We start from the raw sequence: 16,100 nt of genomic DNA, 5'->3' as shown, positions 1-16,100 counted from the left end.
CGTCAAACTGGTAACGGTTCTTTGTGCTTTGTTTTGTTTCGCGCAGCCTGGCTTGTGGAAGGAAGTGAAGACTTTTGTGTACTTCCCCTTCTGAAAGCCAGCGTTGCTGGTACCTTCCATGCAGGATGGCTGTGGACTGTGTGACTATTGCAAGAGGACTCATCAGAAGTAGCAATTTAGTTTAAGAAAAAAAAAAATTTTTTTCAAGTCAAAATGAGATAGTGGCTGGCTCATTTGGTTAAGTGACTTTGGTTCGTGATCTTGTGGTGTGTGGGTTTGTGAGCCCCACGTCGGGCTCTGTGCCTACAGCCTGGAGCCTGCCTCAAATTCTGTGTTTCCCTCTTTCTGCCCCTCCCCTGCTTGCAGTCTGTCTTTCTCTCTCTCAAAATAAATAAAAACATTAAAAACAAACAAACAATGCAAATACACACAGAGCCAAGCCACTGTTAGATTTTGTAAAACTTAAAAAAAAAGTGATTATATTAAAGATTCTAGGATGATCTGGGTTATATAGATTACAAGGGATACTTTTTCTTTAATGACTACAAGGTAAAGGATTATTCTTGGGTGTTTTTGCATTAAATTCAGTCTGCTCTAAAGTGCTGTACATTTTGTCTCCTTATTGCACGTTTTGAGCAAATCTCTCATTTGAATGATTGCTCCCTAACCCATGCCAGTGAACGTCCAGTTCCTGGTTTTGTTCTGCATAAGGAGAAGCTGGAGGAGGTCTGACTATAGCACAGGCCCTGGTGGATCCAGAGAGCAGAGTTAGTGGGCCTGTCTCCTGACACATCTAGTTTCAACGGCAGAATCTCAGTCAGACTTCCGAGAAGTTACATCTTCCAAAGTTATAAGCGGTGGAGAATGGAAGTCAATTTGGACGCTTCTAAAGTGAGCCTCAAAAAAGTGAATTTTCCCAGTGTGGCGTTCTGAGCACCTCCGCATGACTTTGGGAGCATAAAGAATTTAATCTTTTCAAGAGGCGAAGTAATATACCACTTTTTAGAAGGTGAGAGTCAAGGTCGATCTGAAATAAAAAAGGGGGGGCAGGGGCTTGAATTAGAAAGCGGGCTGCATTGCTCCCACTGAAGATGCGGGCTTGGGGAAGGCTTTTCATTTCTGGAAGCTCTCAATGGAATGGAGAAGTTGTTTTTTTCTTTTTTTGAACAGTCCCTTCCTAACCCTGCTTCTTAATTGACAAGATTGGAAAATGCTTTGGGAGATAGGCTGGTCATGGCCCCATCGGTTGTTGAGAAAGTAAAAAAGAAAGGGGTCTTTTTCTGGACAAGTGTGGTGCGGGACCTCCGCGGCCTCCCTGCTTGCTCTGCAGCATAAAGAACCCCGTCTCAAGCGGGCTGGCAAAGTGACGGAGGCCTCCGTCGTGAAAGGAAATCCTGGCCCAGCTGTGAAAACAATGAACTTGCTCAGTAACATAATCCAGTGCGCTTGCAGATTCAGAGTTGGGTTCTCTCCTCTTGAAGTGGCTATAAATTAATCCATCAAAGTGAAAAAGGCCAAACTTCAGGGTAAACCGTTTCCACTTGCAAGCACCAGAGACACTGTGGTTCTCTTGGTAATACTGCTGTGGGTGGGGAGTTCTGTAAGGAGGTAACACCGGGGGGGGGGGGGGGGAGTGTGCATGTGTGTGTGTGCGTGTGTGCATGCGTGCGATTTTTTACTTACAAAAAAGCGTTGCCTTCCGAAGAGCGTAGACTTGGGCCAAAGTAGCATGCCCTGAATTTGAGAGGTTATACAGAGCTGTCATGTTCTTTCCTGTATTACTGCCAAAGAGTAAAAGAAGCTGTACCTTCTTGAGAGCCTTGAAAATACATACTAGTTTCTACATCCAATAAGCTGGATTTAAGAGTGTGTGTGTGTGTGTGTTTAATGGGAAGCCTTTGCTTTTTGTTTCTTCTATTTCGTCCTGTTTTATTTACCTCCCTAAGGATCTGGCCTGCATTTATAAAAGTGCCATATGTACAGTTTGCTAAAAAATCCAGCATGACGCCACTTTCTTCTTGAGACTGGGAGGGGGGAGGGGGTGGTTGCGGGGGGAGGTCTTTGTCTTTGGCCTTAATAACGATCTCCAAAGTTTGGCGCTGAAACCTTTCAGAAATGAAGGAAAAAGTTTGAGCATAGCTTGGTAAGCCTAGGGTGTTAAGAACGTCCCTTGTAAAAGGACTTACTGGTTGAAAGTGTAGAGGCAGGGTTCTGCGAAGTCCGTGCTTGTATGTTGTTGACCTTGGAGAATGTGGAGAGAAACGTTACTTCTGCGGATTAGTTATCCTGTCTCATAGGCCTTGCACAGAGAAATGTTTGTGAAAGCAAAGGATGGTGTTAATTCTGAGCCCTGTGATGAAATATTAAATAAGAGAGAAGGTAATTTGATAATGCATCACAGTTTGGGGACAGATTCCATTAAGTAAGTACGTTTATGTAATCAAGTAGCTGAAGAGGCCTGAATCCTTTGCCTTGACAAGATGACACAGAAAAGGAACGGGCGTTGTTGGTCGGCCGTTGGCACCGAAGCCCGTGGCGTGGGGACCATTTCTCTCTTTCAGAAGGACAACCGTGCTCAGTAAGATTTAGCTTAAATCACACAGATGCCGAAAACGTAAACATGTGTCGTCAGGGCCACAAAGAGTATGTATCAGTTTCTATCAGTCGAGTGGAGCAGAGGCAATTAGGGGACAGTGGAGCTGGTGAGTGGTGTTCCCGCTTGGTTTTTCCTGCCCTCAGGGGGCTCCTCCTACTCTAGACTCAGTTTTGCCCTTTGATCTTGGGAGTCCCAAGACCTCTGGGGCCCGTTGGTTTTCTCAGAGATGCAGTGATGACAGTGGTCCTTCGTAGGGTTGCCGTGAAGAGCATCCGAGAGTTAGATAATGTGTTTCCTGAAGCTCCTGGCGGCGGCCCAGCACGAAGTGATGCTCGCTCCCGCGTCCTCCTCTTCACCTTCTTTCTCTGGGCTTCTCTAAAACCAGGATGCTCAAAACACGTCTGGTGTATTCTCTTTGCTTTCTCACTTGCCTTGATTCCTCTGTGTTAAAATTTGCAAAGGCCCACTGTGATCACTTAGATACATTCCGCCATTCACATTTAGCCTCTTATTCTTTCAGGTGTACACGCGTGTGTTAAAAGTGGAAACGGCATCCATGCTACAAATGCAAATGAGGCTTCCCAGGCCCCTACCAATAGCTCACGTGCCCAAGTAGTCAGTGTGTAAATTTAAACATGTCCCTCCCCTACCTTTGTGTGTCACTGAGGGGGATCACGCGTGTTACTCTGTAATTTCAATGTTTTTTCTTAATCATATAACAGGGAGCGGCACCTGGGTGGCTCAGTCGGTCAGGTCGTGATCTCGTGGTTCCTGTGTTCGAGCCCCATGTCGGGCTCTGTGCTTTCAGCTCAGAGCCTGGAGCCTCCTTCAGATTCTTTCTCTCGCTCTCTCTCTCTCTCTCTCTCTCTCTCTCTGTTCCTCCCCTGCTTACGCCCTGTCTCGGTCTCTCAAAAATGAATAAAAACGTTAAAAAAATTTTTAAGTATAACAGGGAAATGGACGTTTAGATTCATTCCGGTTTTTTGGTTGTTTATGCAATGCTGGTTTATGCAACATTCCTCTCCCATATTTGCTCATATGGGCAAGTGTATTTGTAGGACAAGTTTCTGGACGTGGAATAGCTGGGTGAAAGGGTGTGGCCATGTACAATTTGATAGATAGAACTCAATTGCCCCCAAAGATGTTGAATCATTTTGTTATTTATTTAAAAAAATTTTTTTGAGGGAGAGAGAGGCGGAGGGAGACAGGGAGAGGGACAAGGGAGAGAGACAATATTAAGCAGGCCCCACACTCCATGTGGAGCCTGACACGGGGCTCAATCCTGAGAGCCTGGGATCATGACCTGAGCTGAAGTGACCTGAGCTGATCATGACCTGATTTGGATGCTCACCTGACTGAGCCACGTTGAGTCCTTTTGTTTCCCACTCCCCTGTTCCCCCCACCATTGATATATGTGGCTGCCTGGTTCCTTCAGACCCTGATCTGCATGGACCGTGCTCAATTTAGTTGTCCTTACAAAGTCTGTCTTCACTGGGGCTGCCTAGGACCATGTTAATTGTAATATCTTTGGGCACTATTTTCTCTGTAATGCCGAACACACGGGGTACACACGGTCCCTGCCCGGTGGGATGAGAACTTACTCAGGCAGCACAAGTAGGCAGCCTGGGGTCAGTCTTGCCTCTTGAGGGATCCCAGACAGTCACTTGGAATTTACCCTGTGGTTTTAGAAAACTTACGGCCTTAGTGTTGCACTGCCCAAAACACGTAAATGCAGCCTGGCGGTATTTCCAAAAGATGCTCTGTGTGACGTGGCCATTTCCTGCTGCTGTATCCCTCCCTCTCCAGTTGGTATCTTTCTTTGGTAAACGATTATATTTGAGGCCTGCGTATGTTACAAGGGCTATTGCTGGGACTTGTTGCCAGCTGTCCATAACACATGCCTTTAAAAGCGGGGCTGATTATGCCTTATTTTCCTCTGGAGAGGCCCGTATAGTTTTGTACTTTATTAAGAGTTGGCCGTCACAGTTAGTGTTGAGCGAGTGTGATTTGTGACTCTTCGGAACTGAGAACTACGTAATTGAGATGGCGTGGCAGGGAAATGTAAACGTTCAGGTAGTTGAAGTGGCGACAGAAGCAGCAGGGTGGGTTATCTGGTCACTGCACTTGTGGCACTGACCTTAGGGCGTTGGTGAATATGTGTCCTGGACCTTCATTTGAAGTGCCCTCAGCGTCGATTTCAGCGTCGTGGTCAACATGGAGTCACTGTAATTTCATTTACACGAATCAGATCACTTTGGGAAGTTCGGTTCTTGTACTTACAGGGAGGATATTGGGGAAGGTGAACGCAGTGGTGAATTGACACAAAAGTTGTCCCCAGGTTTGAATTTTCCGCAAAGCTAGCTCAGGATGAAAGACCTCAGGCTCACCTTGTTCTGTACGTGTTGGTAGGGCTCCAGGGTGGGGGAGTTGGCGGGTGCTGGAAGGTTCTGCAACTTGTTGATCCGTTCATTCCTAAAGATTGCTGTAGTGGTATGTTGGGGGGCGGGGATCACCTTCTTCCTGGCCTTTTAATTGTGTGCATTTGCAAGTATCATTTGTCTCCAGTGTTTCTCAATTATAAATTAATAATAACAACCCATTAGAAATTACGGGTGCTGTAAGCCCCAACTCCTTTGGGCATCTTAATAAAAATGATAATTAAAACCATAATTTACAGTAAATGGGGACACTGCCCAAGTAAATCCACAATATGGAGAAAATTAAAAAAACCCAAACCAGAAGGAGACTTTGAGTGCTAGGGAAAGCACTGACCTCGTTCTTAGCAACTACGGTCTTTGTCCGTATTTGTGAGGACTGGGTTCCCACCTTGATGTCCATTGTGCCTGAGGAATCCATGACTCTGTCCCCACTTATCTGTCCTGCCAGTGAGTTGGACCGGGGATGGTCACCTGCTCCACCCGCCCCCTCCACCGCCACGCACAAACCCACCCCTCCTCCTCCATATTCACTGCCTGCGTAAACCAGTGGACAACCTCTTCCGGGGCCGGGCTGGCATCTGTGGAGACATGGGGTTCTCCCTCAGACCTAGACTCAGGCAGTCATCAGGCTTTGGTGCGATGTTCACCTCCCAGATTACTTTCTCATTTTTCCCTTAGCTGTTCAGCCTACGAGGATACCTTATCCCTTCCTGGCTGTTCACAAGGCTTCAGTGTCTTCAGCTTACCCACCTTCTGTATGACCACCGGAGGGATCTTAAGTGAATAAAATAGTAATGATGATAATTAGTATTTTAACTATATGATACGTATCACTGTATAACATGTCATTATCTAGTTATAATACTGATACTAATTATTATTCTTCCTAGTGCTGCTCTCTGCCCAAATTCTTCCACAGCTCCCTGCCAGCTGCCAAGACCCCACAGTTTCTGCTTGCCAGACACGGTTTCTTCTGTCATGTTCCCTCTTCCTCATTCGTGCGGGCCCCGTCTCCAGTCCATGATATTGTCTTGGCCTTTCTTGGCTCAACTGGTTCATTTTTACATCCTCTGGTCCCAGCATGGTTCTCGCCCAGAGTTTCTGCTCCCACTCAGTGACATTTGGGAAACGCAAAGAGGGCAGGTCACAAAATGCGCAGGCCGGATCCTGATTCTTAGAGGTCCCCGAGTCCTTCCCCTGCGTTTCCCAGCGCAGAGCGAGTGCTGCCTCCTGGTCTTGCGGGGTGTCGCTGGCATCCTGATGTTCTCATGCTTGACAGAGTGGGACCTGACGGGGTTCCAATAAAGTCTTGAGCCGGTCAGTGTGAAGCATTCTTTGAGATGCGACAATTCGGATGTGAAAATTCTGATCGAGGCAGTTTTGTGGCCACGCTTGAGCATTGTGTCTAGCATGAATCTTACCTGTATCGTGTGCGCGCGAGCATCGAATGCCTGCAAGGGTCTGGCAGGTAAAGTCAGCAGCGTGGGTGGTGACCATGGCCAACAGGAGGGCACAGACCCCATCTCTAGCCTGGGCGGCAGTGCGATTAGGGGCCCCGTGTGGTCCTGTCCTAATCTTTTTCAGAGAAGGTGGATATCTTCCCTCAGATATATAATCTCTTGGGTGTTTTTTTTTTTTTTTTTTTTTTTTTTGATCCTGGTGACTAATTCATATTAGGAAGGAAGGGAGGAAGAGAAAGTGGGAAGTAGAACAGGGGAAGAAAGAAAGGAGAGGAGAGGAGGAGGGGGAGGGGGGGAAACAGTGTTTGAGCCCAAACAGAACAGGCGGTGGGTTTGATTGATCCTTTGATGAGCAGTTTGTAGCCTCCACTCTAGAGAATGAAATCTAGTGTGAGAAAGCAGGTATTTAACATTTTGGGGGGAGTGTTTTCCTTTTTATGGTATTTTAATGTTTATATGCAAATCTTTAAACCCGACAGCAAGATATTAACCTTCATGGCCACTTACTCTTCCCGATTGGATCAGACGTAACAAGTGCTAGAAAGCGGATGGTGCCCAGTGTTTTAAAATGTCTTCTCGGGGCGCCTGGGTGGCGCAGTCGGTTAAGCGTCCGACTTCAGCCAGGTCACGATCTCGCGGTCCGTGAGTTCGAGCCCCGCGTCAGGCTCTGGGCTGATGGCTCAGAGCCTGGAGCCTGTTTCCGATTCTGTGTCTCCCTCTCTCTCTGCCCCTCCCCCGTTCATGCTCTGTCTCTCTCTATCCCAAAAATAAATAAACGTTGAAAAAAAAAATTAAAATGTCTTCTCTGTTTTTTTTTTTTTTTTTTTTTATATTATTAGCTTTAAATATTCTTCTGAACGCACTTGCCACCTCCGTGCAGTTAAGCCGGTTCAATTTAAACATTGTCATCAAGTTAATTTTTTATAAGATGAATCAGGTTATTAAATTTAGTAAACCATTGCCTTCATTATTTTGCACAAACTTTGGCACTGAGCACGATTGGCTCAGCACAACTACATTTAGCTAATTAAACCGGTCATCAGCCTCGGTGTTAGGAGCATGAGGGATGCTATTCTCATGAGCTTTGCCGGGACTCTAGCAGTAGGTAGCATTATTAAACTTTTTTTTTTCTTTCCTTTTTCTTCCTTTCCCTCTTGTTTTTCTCCTCCACCTCCCTGCTCCCCCCTCCTCCCCCCTCCACCTCCCTCCTCCTCCTCCTCCTCTTTCTTCTTCCTCCTTCCTTCCTCCTCCTTCCTTCCTCCTCCTTCCTCCCTCCTCCTTCCTCCCTCCTCCTTCCTCTCTCCTCCTTCCTCCCTCCTCCTTCCTCCCTCCTCCTTCCTCCCTCCTCCTTCCTCCCTCCTCCTTCCTCCCTCCTCCTTCCTCTTCCCTCCTCCTCCTCCTCCTCTTTTTTTTTTTTTTTTTTATAGAACTCCACACTCTAGAGAGATGGTTTACTGTAGGAGTGTTAGTGTTACTGTCCTTCCTGTTAAACCTTCATCTTTTGAAATCTCCATGCTTCGGTTGGGGCTCCAAAGGCAATTGTAAAGGATAAGAAAATGGAGCTGTGTCTTACAGCTTTTAAAAGGTGACCGGCAACATGTAGCGCGGTGCTCAGATAAAGGAAGATGTAAGAGCCAGAGGGTAATTCTCCACAACACAGGAGTATATGGCTGCATGGTAACCACAGCCAGGGATTCCATAAAGCAGAGAGGGTGCAGATCTGTGGTCCCTGTTCCTCTTGGTACTAAAAACTCCTTTGCTGTAGGTCATTTTGTCAAGTGAGTTAGTAGCATGGTTTAAGAGACTTGTTTGGAAAAATAAATTCGGATAGAACACGCACATGCCGTTTCCCCTACAGATTGCCAGGTAGTGTCATTCAAAACCTCGGTGAGCCCTGTTTTGCAGGATCTTAATATTTTATTCATTGGTAAAAAGGAAGTTAGCCGTCCGTGTTGTTTGAAACAACTTGGATTGCTTTGAAATAGTCCAGAGTTGTAGCCTATTAGTCACCCGTAAGAACCATTCATTCCTCCGGCAGATATTTATTGAATCCAAATGGGTGTTAGTCCTATAGGATACAGATATGAGAAAGGCACAGATTCTATAGAGTTTACAGTTAACCTGGTGAATGGATGAATAAAGCCCCGGGATGGGCCTGGCCCTGCATTGTATCAGTGTTCTCTCAGTCCTTTAAAAATACAGTTGCTAACCAATGGCTGAGTGTTGTGTCCCCCATTCTTCCTCCGCATCATTTTTTTCTTCCTATGCCCTCTGATGAAAATGTGACAAAAAATACTTCTGGTAATTGCTCTGACCTGGACGTTTCACAGGGACACAGAGTCTGCCATTTTCAACAAGCTCTTCTGGGTGTGTAAAGTCCTAGGAGTGCAAGTGAAGTCATTTTTGGCCACTTCATGTTCCCTCCATATGGCTGTCAGTATTTCATTAGTCCGATTGATGTAGCACATTGGTTAGCAAGATTTTGTCCTAGGCCTGCCCCCGTCCAGTCTCGGAACAGCTGGGCTATAAAACCTGGTGCTTTACTTCTTTCTCTTTCGCCCATGATGTTAGGTATCCTTTGCCACTGGTGGTAAGTGGTGAAGTTGGCATCACGGATCAAAATTAGTAAATTCCAGATTATTGTCTTCTGGCCTCATGGCTTGAAGATAAGGTTTCAAGCAGCTTTCACCACATACACCAGAGAGGGTGAAAACAGATTTAGATGTTAAATGTTTCAGATTTGAAATCCTTTGGGCAGTATGTTAACATCAGGTTCAAATATAGGAGGTTCTCCTTAGATAACGTTAAGTGAATATTTGGGATGCAGAACTTGGCATAACCTGAAAAATAGCTCAAGTTGTTTCCACAGTCAAGTTCACGTGTGCTCTGGAGCCAGTATCCAGACAAATGGAATGGTGGGTCTTATAGCTAATTTCTTTAAATTCTGGTTGATGTTAAAGCCAGTCAGCTCCTGGGTTTGTTGTTGGGAGCAGATGGAGGAGAGAGTGTTAAGTTTTCAGTCGTAATGACTGTGTTATATTTGATAGGTCCTGCAAGTCACAGAGGAGACACAGGACCTGAGGATTTTGGAAAGAACTGGGAATTCACATTTATTTTCTACCTACTATTTTTATGTTAGGCTCTTAGTGTAAGTTGACTACTTACTCCTCATTTTAAGGAGAGATAGCTGGGTTTCTGATAGGTTAAAGGCATAGCCCACAGCTTATAAATAGCTAGAGCTGCGGTCAACGTAAGTGTGTCGAACTCCTGAGTTTGAGTTTTCCACTATGCTGTGCTGGTTTCCCTTGAGAGCTAGTTTATATAAATAGACTGGCCTCCGTGAAGATTCGATCTATGGGAGATAAGAATGGATGGATTTTGCTAGACTCTTTCACATGGCTATCTCAGCGAGGTACTGGTATGCGGATCTCTCACACATCTTCACGGTATCTTGGAAACAGCAGTCGGTGGCCGTTTGACATGGCGTTGGCTGAATTACATTCCTGCCCCCTCCAGTAGGATTGGTTCATTCGCTGTTGCGGGGTTTGCCGTGTGGTCTTTCTCACAGCTCACAAGACCCGCCATTTCGCCCTTAGAGCAGTGTGTGGTGTGCAGGCTCCTGGTTGTTCTACGTCTTTGCCAACATTTGGTGTGGTCACTTGAAAAAATTTTTTTGAATATTAATTTATTTTTGAGAGAGAGAGTGAGCGTTGGGGAGCGGCAGAGAAACCATGAACTCTTCAAAGACAGTGACCATGTCTGAGTCTTTCTTCCTTATTCTTTGTGTTGAGCACAGGATCTACTCATTCTCAGATGGTCATTAAATGGCAAACTGTGCTGTGATCTCTTCCTATGGCTTGGCCTTCATCTTGGGGATGGGGCTCAACCTCAACCATGCTGACACTTTGGGCCAGGTGCTTCCCTGTCGTGGGGACCATCCTGTGCTTTGTAGGGTATTTTGTAGCACTTCTGGCCTTTACCCACGAGTTGCCAATAGCACCTTATCCCCAGTCGTGACCACTGAAAATGTCTCTCGGTGTTTGCATCTGTCTTCCAGGGGACAGATGGCCTCTGGCTGAGAGCCACTTGGGTAATGTGTGTGGTGCTCAGTAAAGGCCGTTCAGCTGAGTCAATGTTTTGCATTTGTGTTTTCTAATGTTGACTTTCCTTTAAACCATAGGGTTTGAAACTGCCAAGTCTTTTGCCCTCCATGGTGCACACGTGATCCTCGCCTGTAGGAATATGACAAGGGCCAATGAAGCTGTGTCACGCATTTTAGGAGAATGGGTAAGCAAGCACTTGACCTTTTTTTTTTTTTTTTTTTAATTGTCAGATACACACGCCGGATAAACACATGGAGGTTTTAGTACAGTGCATAAAGTTTATTGCTCTTGGAATAACGTTTTTCTTTATTTTTAAAGTCATATTCTCTTTGTTTATTTTATGAATGAAAGGGCAAGCAAGCCTGTTATTATCCACACGTTTGTTTATGGTTCATTGTCAATGTCATCTTCTTTATTAGTCAGAGGTTTGAGAATGTTTACTCATGCAGCTCATTTATTAAGAAAAATAAAATGTCGTTAACGCCGTGTATGCAGCTAAGGGTTTGTTATGCTTACGGTTTGTAAGATTAGAAGGCGGTGGGGGCGGGGGCAGTGGGCTTTAACCTTATCTCTGTTTTTCACTTTTTGCTCTTCTCTCTCTGTGTGGATGTGGGTGTTGTGCACAAACATTTACCGAAGGCCTGCAGTACTCTTGAGGCTAAGGAATCAGCATATCAAACAGAACAGAGTCCCTGTCCTCCCCTGGGCTTGCCTTCTGTAGGAGAAACAGACTGTTAGGGGTCATTACGTTTAATACCGAACACACTGCCAAGTTGTCATAAACACTGTGAAGCACGGTAAAGCAGAGCGAGGGACGAACAGGTGTAGCGTGGACTACGTGAGGTTGGGCAGTTCGCAGAGAACCCTCTGAGGCTGTGACGTCTGGTCTGACCCTCGGATGAAGTAAGGCAGCAGGCTGCGTCAGTGCCCGGGGGGTGTGTTTTCTAAGCAGCGGGAGCGGCACCTGCAAAGGCCTGGGCGTGGGAGCGTGCCTGGAGGATTCAGGGTCAGCAGGGAGGCTGGTGTGGCTGGAGCCAAATGGCAGGGGAAGAGGGGGACACAGGTGCTGCGGGGCGTCACTGGGACCTCAGAGTCAGTGAGGAAGAAGACATGAGCGGGTCTGAGCCAGAGAGTGGCCCAGGTTGGTCACTTGTGTAACAGGATCGCTGGGCTTCAGTGTGAAGTGTAGACTGTGTTCTTTCATTCGCTCGTTTCGTATTCGTGTATTTATGACGTGGACCCTGTCATAGGTACTGCGGTCTTCTGTTAAGGAAACCCTGTCTTTGTAGAACTTTCAGCCCAGGGTGGAAGTGTGATTTAACCAAAGACACGTAAACGTCAGTGAAAACTTGACATGGCAGTACTAGGTCCTAGGAAGTGTACGTCGTTCTTGGAAATGGTGAGTAACGCCTGGACGTGGGGACATTCAGAGTCCCCGAGAAGGAAGTGACTGAGCTGACATCTCAGGAAAGACCCGGGGGGGTGGGGGGCGGGGAACGGAGAAGGTCAGACTGGGCAGGGGGCATGGACTGTGTGGCGGCCCTGGGAGGAGGAGACCCTCGAGTGGCTGGGAGCAGAGCGGGAGGGTGGTCGGACAGCCATTGCCGAGGCCGTCTTCCTTTCCTGGGCGCTGTGGAAGACTTCTTGCCGTCCGAAGAAACACACCATGGTGCCTGTAGGAGAACGTCTGATGTTTTGGGTTTGTGGAGTCTGCTTGGGATTCTCTCTCTCTCTTTATCTCTGCCTCTCCCTGGTTCATGCTCTCTCAAAAGTAAATAAATAAACTTTAAAAAAAAAAAGAAAAGGAAGATTAATTTCTGCCTTTTCAGTATACTTCAAATGAAATATTTCCAATTCAGTAAATCTCTTTTTATGTATTTAAAAATTTTTTTAATGTTTATTTTTGAGAGCACGAGCAGGAGAGGGGCAGAGAGAGGGGGAGACACAGAATCCGAAACAGGCTCCAGGCTCTAGGCTCCGAGCTGTCTGCACAGAGCCCGACGTGGGGCTTGAACCCACAAACTGCAAGATTATGACTTGAGCTGACGTTGGATGCTTAACCGAGTGAGCCACCCAGGCGCCCCTGAAATTCAGTATATTTCAAATGAACCCTTGTCTTGAGTTCTGTGGATTGTTTTGAGTTAAATTAAGACAGAAATAACAGGGCCCATTTTTTTTTCTGAGGGTCTTACCATCTCTGTGAGTCTAAAGTTAAGTAATAACCTATATTAGGTGATGTAGTAATCACTTTTAGAGATGTAGAAGGCAAAAAATGGTAACATGTGCGTATGGTCTGAATACTTGTACAGGACCGGCAAGGTATGAAATAAAAAGTCAAAGTCCCTCCCAGGCCTTCTCTTGGAAGGTAAATACTATGAACCATTTCTTGTATATTCTTTCACAAAAGTTTGTATGTACTAGTAAACATACACGTACTGTTGTGTACTTGGAGTATTTCAGTGAATCCCATAAGATCTTATCAGTGCATATAGATCCACCTCATGTTTTGAACTGCTGTGTAATCTCTGTCGTGTGCTTATACTGTAATTTAACTGAGCACTTTTCCTTTTCTTGGACCTTGCGTTGTTTGCCTTGTTTCGCTATGCTAAGTGACACTGTCTTAAAGTTCAGTCGCTTGCATTTTCATCCAGTGTTCCATCCAGAAAGTTACACAGGGCAGAATCTTGGCGGCGGACTCGCTGATTCAAAGGGCATTTGTACTTAAAATTTTGGTAGCAGCTTCTCAGCTGGCATTGGGTGGTATGATACCAGTTTGTCTCGCTGGTGGAAGAGTACTTAGCTAGCAACAGGCAGTGTCAAACTTGCACAGTTTTGCCCATTTGATGTTATTCCTAAACTAGCAAAAAACCAAATTCAGTGGCCCTCGTAATACTGCAAGAACCATATTGTACGATGTTACTAATATGTAAACTTGTCTTAGAAGGTAATACTAAAACACAAATGTTTATGCGTTTCAAAGATTATCTTTATTCCTCATATGTGAGAACAGATACATTTTGTATTTAACTCATTATAGCCATTGTTTTATGGAGAGAGGCAGAAAACCCTGGATCTGCCCTATTTAGCCTTAGTTAAGTGGGGCCTTCGCAAGCCTCTTAATCCATTTAGTGCCTCAGTTTCCTCCTCTCTCCTTCTGACAAAGAAGGTTGAATGGTATGAGCTTAAAGACCCACCATTTTGTTTCTCTGTCTTGCATTTTAAGCCAAAATTGGGCTTTGGGAGTAGGTTTCAGAGGACAGAACGTATCCTTGTACACTTTCATGCTACGATGTTAGTAACTTGATGTCCACGGGCAAACAGTGCTCCCAGAGGAAGAGTTACCCAAAAGTATTCACTGTCAGGCATATGAGTGAAGGAGATGGGAGCAAAACAAATCTTACTCACATGGCCGTCCAAACATTTAAATCAGATTTTGTAGGTTGTAGACTGATCTCTGTGTCCTGTCTCATCTGTTGGCTTATTCCCTGCGAATATCGTTATACTCTTTCCTCGTTTCCCCTTAGATGATGATTATGGGAGCTCAGATTTAGCACCAAAAGCCATTTTCTGTCATTGCGTTATTACCATGATGCCTGCCTTCGAGATCCACCTGGAGCTCCCCTCACTACCCCACCCTCCATACCTGCTGGTTTGGTTTCCTTCAGGCCCTTCCTTACCTCATCTCTGCACTGCGATTTAACCTGGCACATCCTTAAATGCCACCTCCTTGCGTTTCTCAAGGTCAATTTGATTGACTCCAGTTTTTCCAGCTGCTAGCCAGCTTGAGCGTGTTCATACTTTATCCACGATGAATCCTATCAGTAGCAGAGCTGGGAAGGTACTGTAGCATATTGGTGCCTCACGGGAGGTTCTCGAAACGATCCAAAGTTTTTTGTTGCAGCAAAAGCTCGCTCAGAAGTCTGTGGGCCGTTTGGCTCAGCACTGGCTCGCATGTGCCAGGGCTCCGCGGGCCTTCTCAGCTTGGCTCTGAAGATGGAGTTCACGCCTCCTTCCCCAACTTGTTCTTCCCTGCCTGGTCTTTCTATTCCTGCCTTCACGGCACATTCTAGAACTGCTGTGTTCCAGAACACGCGTGTCTGCCTCCAAGCCAGTGGAACATTATTCTCCTGCTCACCGTGGGGCACCTGACAGCCGCTCTTTATTGAGTCCCTGTCATGTGCTGGGTCCTGGGCAAGGCACTTCATATCCCTGTTCAGGAGATACAAAAGCCTGGTCTTCTCCATTTTCTAGAAGAGGCGGTGGAGGGCTCAGGGGCTCAGGGGTCCTCCCAGAGTCATGTGGCTGATGAGCACAGAGGCAGGCTCCTGGCACAGTTGGCACACTTGGCCTCCAGTCCCAAAGTCCGTCCACCTCACGGCGTGGCTTTTCTCCCAATATTGGCATCATGCATGTTCATTACCTTTCAGGCTTTGCTTTCAGAATTGCTAGATGCTGGTTGAGGGATTAATTTCAGGATTAACCCTGTGTCTCAGAGGAAGCAATACTTAGGTATCTTACTGTCCTCAGCAATCCCTTTTCATTCAAGACATCCTTTATAGAGTTCTCAAAACACTTTTGGGGGGGGGGGAATCTAGCTATTTAGTAAAACATAACTTAAATGGAAACACATTCCATATGGAATTCTATTAAGAGCCTATACGCAATTAAGACTGCTAATAATTAATTCACGGGAAAACTCCCTCCTGCTGAGATGTTTGGGATGCTCGAAAGTTAGTAATACGAATTGAAAACAATTAAAATCGGATAACATGGACAGTATAGAAGTAAACTACCCTCTTAAAAGGCCAATCCATTCAGCATAATTTAAAAAGGAGGGATGGTAGGGAGGCCCATCAGTCCCCAGTCATATTTCAGTGAATTATCTCTGGATCTGGGGTTCATGCCTATGTTGTTAAGTTGCCCTCCGTATGAGGATGTGATCTACCTCATTCACATCCTTAAGTGGATTACAGACTAGTGTCCCCTCTAAGACAAGCACCTGTTTTTTTTTCCTGGGTATTCCAAGGAGCCCACGGAATGGGCTGGCTGAGTAGGTAGTTTACTCTCCTGTTTTCAGGATGGAGTGGATTCTCTTAGTTAGCAGCACTGTCTCTGTGGTAGGATTCCATGCAAGTTCTCTACATTTGGGACACTGATAGGTGTGTCTGAATCCCTGCTCTTTTGTGTGGTTTAGGATTTCCTTTACTCAGTAAGTACTTCTCCAAGGATGGTTTATTGCTCTGTGTATGGAGATGTGGCCTGTCCCATTCTCCACCCTGAGATCCGAGGACCTCCAAGGGGGATTGTATGCAATGAGCAATAGTTGATGAGGTATCAAAATGTACTTTAGAAACAACCACAACCAGACTCCGGCAACCCGGGGTAGAGCTCTTGAAAGGCCTACGGGGGGCTCCTACTTCCTTCCTCCTCTCTCACCTTATTACCATTCCTGAATTTTTAGATTCTTATAACTTGGGAACTGAGGCTTTTGGTTCTGGGGAAG

The 16,100-nt window shown here is 45.9% G+C and overlaps 1 protein-coding gene across 2 annotated transcripts in view; it reads left to right on the top strand.

The window, feature by feature from the left end:
* WWOX (WW domain containing oxidoreductase) overlaps positions 1–16,100 on the top strand; it is a 984,564-nt gene that overhangs the window by 39,098 nt on the left and 929,366 nt on the right. For both annotated transcript variants that reach the window (XM_025920763.2, XM_086688854.1), the window contains exon 5: positions 10,675–10,781. In XM_025920763.2, the coding sequence (XP_025776548.1) occupies positions 10,675–10,781 (107 nt within the window). The remainder of the gene's footprint in view (positions 1–10,674; positions 10,782–16,100) is intronic.

Source organism: Puma concolor, chromosome E2 (assembly GCF_028749965.1).
Source record: "Puma concolor isolate L17-30 chromosome E2, mPumCon1.1.hap2, whole genome shotgun sequence".
NCBI classification, from domain to species: domain Eukaryota; kingdom Metazoa; phylum Chordata; class Mammalia; order Carnivora; family Felidae; genus Puma; species Puma concolor.
The sequence above is the reverse complement of the archived record's forward strand: the minus strand, read 5'-3'. Positions and strand labels throughout refer to the sequence as shown.